At 34.9% G+C, this 3688-nt stretch overlaps 1 protein-coding gene across 1 annotated transcript in view; it reads right to left on the reverse strand.

The window, feature by feature from the left end:
• LOC107723644 (nebulin-like) overlaps positions 1–3688 on the reverse strand; it is a 61583-nt gene that overhangs the window by 51817 nt on the left and 6078 nt on the right. Inside the window, 3 exon segments of the mRNA XM_016532353.1 lie at positions 936–1043; positions 1474–1590; positions 2501–2563. Of these exon segments, the coding sequence (XP_016387839.1) occupies positions 936–1043; positions 1474–1590; positions 2501–2563 (288 nt within the window).

Raw genomic sequence — 3688 nt, forward strand, 5'->3', positions numbered from 1 at the left:
TGGACTTTTCAATACCGACCAGATACAATACTGATTTTGGCGGAAACTAAATTTAAAAAAAAATGGTATAGCTATGTATAGCTATATGAGCACGTGTGTGTGTGTGTGTGTTTCTGTTTACGCACAGCTTTCCCTGTCAAACTAATAAAAAATCAAAATATCAGGTTGGGTCGGGTCGGGATTTAATATTAAGATACTTATGTTTTAGACACAATATTGACTGTTTTTGCTCTATTTCGCCAACAAATATAATTCCAGTTTGCATCTCTGAGCAACATGAAGGTGTTTCGTTCCTGAATTAATCAACCGTTTAAATGATTTGGTTCAGTCACAATGGCTCACTTATTAACAGTGACTTGCTGCCGCCTACTGGCGGTTCACATTTAAAATATCTTTTCATTTTTTTTTTTTTTTTTTATAATTTCAATATCAGTATTCAACGTTTTATGTTTATTACCCAAAAGACAAAAGGCAATTATAGTTAATTTGTCTTGCTAACATCCATGACTCATGAGAGCTACATGATTCAGTTCACTGCATGATTCAGTTTATTAAAATGCATTTAGAATGATCACAAAATTCAAGATATGGGGGCATAAATGCATAATTTATATCATTTCATATAGTTAATCAGTATCGCGCGAAGACTGACGTTTTTTCCACCAAAAAGCAGCACGATTACAAATGTGATGTTGATTTTACAGCAGTTCAATAAACAAGTATTTAATATTAAGATACTTATGTTTTAGACACAATATTGACTGTTTTTGCTCTCACACCCCTAATATATTTAACGGTTTGACAAAAAAATTTTTTTAATAAATATGAGAAGTGCCCTTTTTTCCACTTGAGCCCCTGCCCCTCAAAATGTCTGTGCACGTCCCTGTGCAAACTATATTCTAACCGATTGAAAATGATTCATCAAGGGTACATACCTCACTGAGCTGCTCCTGGGCCTTCTTGATGCGAATCATCTCAGGTGTGTCAGCCGAAATGGCATAGGGCTGCCCCTTTGATTTTTCATATTCCTCCCTGTATTTATTCTGCAAACAACATACAAATTCAGTTTGCATTATAGAGTAGGCAAGATAAGACAGGTAAGATAGTTAAGTTCTGTCACTTTAGATACATTTAATGCATTCTAGCTGAATAAGAATATACATTTCTTTAAAAACTTACTGGATCCAAACTTCTGAATGATTGTGTGAATCTAGCAAATCCCAACAGACTCTAATTCTACCTAATATCTGTTTTTATTCCAATGGTTCTCAAACTGTGGCCTGTAGACATGGTGTGGTAACATGCATTTTTATGAGAAATTGTTTCTGGTCTCACTTTAATAATTCAATTCACAGTTATGAGCATCATTTGGGATCATTAACAGTGGTGGTCTAATTAATTTCAATGAAATTAGAAGAAAACAGCAGTCTTACGGATTAATAGCACAAAATATTTTCTCTGTTATTTGCTTACATGGCTGTACTGATCAAGCATCTTCTGGCTGTGAGCCAGGTAAGGAGTCATGAACTTGGAGGTGTCCACCTTCACCTTCTTCCTAACCGTGCGTTTGGGAAGGCCACCAGGTCCAAGCTTAAAAAACAGCAATCAACATTTAAGACAGATGCACATGGTTCAGGAAACATCTCTAACATCTTTCAGATGTACAGAATTTCATCAATGAAAGCCAAACCGCTTTAAGGAACGTTACATCACTTTATGGGGAACAGTTATGGAGGACCAAAACACCTAATTTTCGAATATTATAAGCAATCAAGCAGCATGAGAATTTAATTTAGCCTATACTGATTTACACCAAAACAGAAAATGGATGAGATAAAGATTCCATTTTCAGTATCCAATTATCCAACACTTACCTTCAATGTACTCTGCAAACTCTAATTCATTTGTTTACCATGCAAATTAGTATTTTACTTTTTATTTGTCAAATGAGTGAAAAGGTTATACAGGATTCTGAAAACTTGATATTTCACTGACAGGTTAGTAAATTTGTATTGGGTAGACAGTCTATTAACATTTATTTAAAAAAAACATGCTGAAAAACTACAGAAAATGCACTTTTGGGACAGTCAAACCAAACGCATTAAGCATTATTTTCCCCACAAAATACTACAGCATAAAGTAGACAGACATAAACTAAAGTAAACATCACATTAACACACATACACAGAAAGCTCTATTAACACACCCTCACTGTCATCACTAGTGCTGTGGCTTTTGCATGGCTCTGAATCATGGGGGCTATTTTTTGGAAATGTGCTGCTCTCACAACTTAAAGAACTTACTCTGGATATATTATTCTATTTTCACTGACTCATGAATTGTTAAACAAGGGAGTTTGTTTAATAATCCACTCTTTAAGTCGGTACCATTTAAACAGATCTTACTATTAAAAGCTAAGCTAGTATGTGAAAGGAATATGGAATAGCCCCCATGGCATGTGGAAGGGACGCAGATCTTTTTACCAGGGTAGATCATTTACCTCAACACCATGAGACATTGAGGTGGTCGTGGTGGTGACTGTTGGACCCTCCTCATAGTAGTACTATAAATATAGGAAAAACTCTGGGCTTTCAAAATGATTATCACACACTTTAGGGAAACACTACAGTGTGACTTTTTCCTGCTCTGGTTGTCATAGACTGTTTAAAACACCCATTGTGAACAGAAATACTCGTATACCCAAACAACTAACATTTTAAACTTAACATACCAAAAATAAATTTGCACCTGTGTACTAAAGACTTGTGAAGCTAAAGCAAAACAACTTTGCATACACATTATTCTATTAATAAATAAATGTTTAATATTAATCTTAATTCGTGCCCATGGTATCTTGTTTTTTTCCTCACATGTCAGTAGTTTCCCTGCTTAGTAGTTTTGGGTCAATACAATCTAAAAATAATCTGTAATGATGCTTGTTACTAATACTGGTCTTCCTAAACAAAATTAGCCTATATTGATCTACAAACATGTTGTTGCTCATAAAAATCTCATTAAGTATATTGTGTTTAAATATTAATTGAATATCTCAGTAGCTGTTTAGGGAATAAAAATCTAGTAATGTGGTTGTTTTCCCAGCAGACCTCTGACTATGACTGACAGAGCCGAATGACTGGCTGGTGCTAAGAACATTTTAGCACCCTAATGACCTCAGCACTATTATTATTTGCAGCTAATGTTATTGTCATTAATGTCACTAATGCAGTAAATAGAAACAGCAGGACAGGGAACAAATTCCAACACAAACACTTGTCTGAAAGCAGTGTATCAGATTCAGCCATACACGTGATTCCTGAACTGTCCTGAGAATAAACTATTCCTACTGGTATTTAGTCAGATATCATGTCAGAATCTCTCAAACTGTAATTGGATGCCACATCACAAAGGCTTAAAATAGTGTGAAACCAGAGCAGGAAAAAACACTCCAAATCTATGAATTTACAGGAGCTAAATGCTTCTTTATTTGGACCAGTGGACAGCAGAAATACATATACACCTAGCTTTTAAGATCCTGTGATTTGTATATGCTTTTTCATATAAGAGATTCAGGAGATGGAAAATGTTGAATATTCAAATAAAATATGCTGTAAATCAAAATCTCTCTCTCCAGAATTACAGATGTTTTTTTTCCACAGGTCCTCCCCCCCCCCCAAAAGCATTTTAAAAG

Source organism: Sinocyclocheilus rhinocerous, unplaced genomic scaffold (genome assembly GCF_001515625.1).
Source record: "Sinocyclocheilus rhinocerous isolate Xijiao unplaced genomic scaffold, SAMN03320098_v1.1 scaffold755, whole genome shotgun sequence".
Lineage (NCBI taxonomy): Eukaryota > Metazoa > Chordata > Actinopteri > Cypriniformes > Cyprinidae > Sinocyclocheilus > Sinocyclocheilus rhinocerous.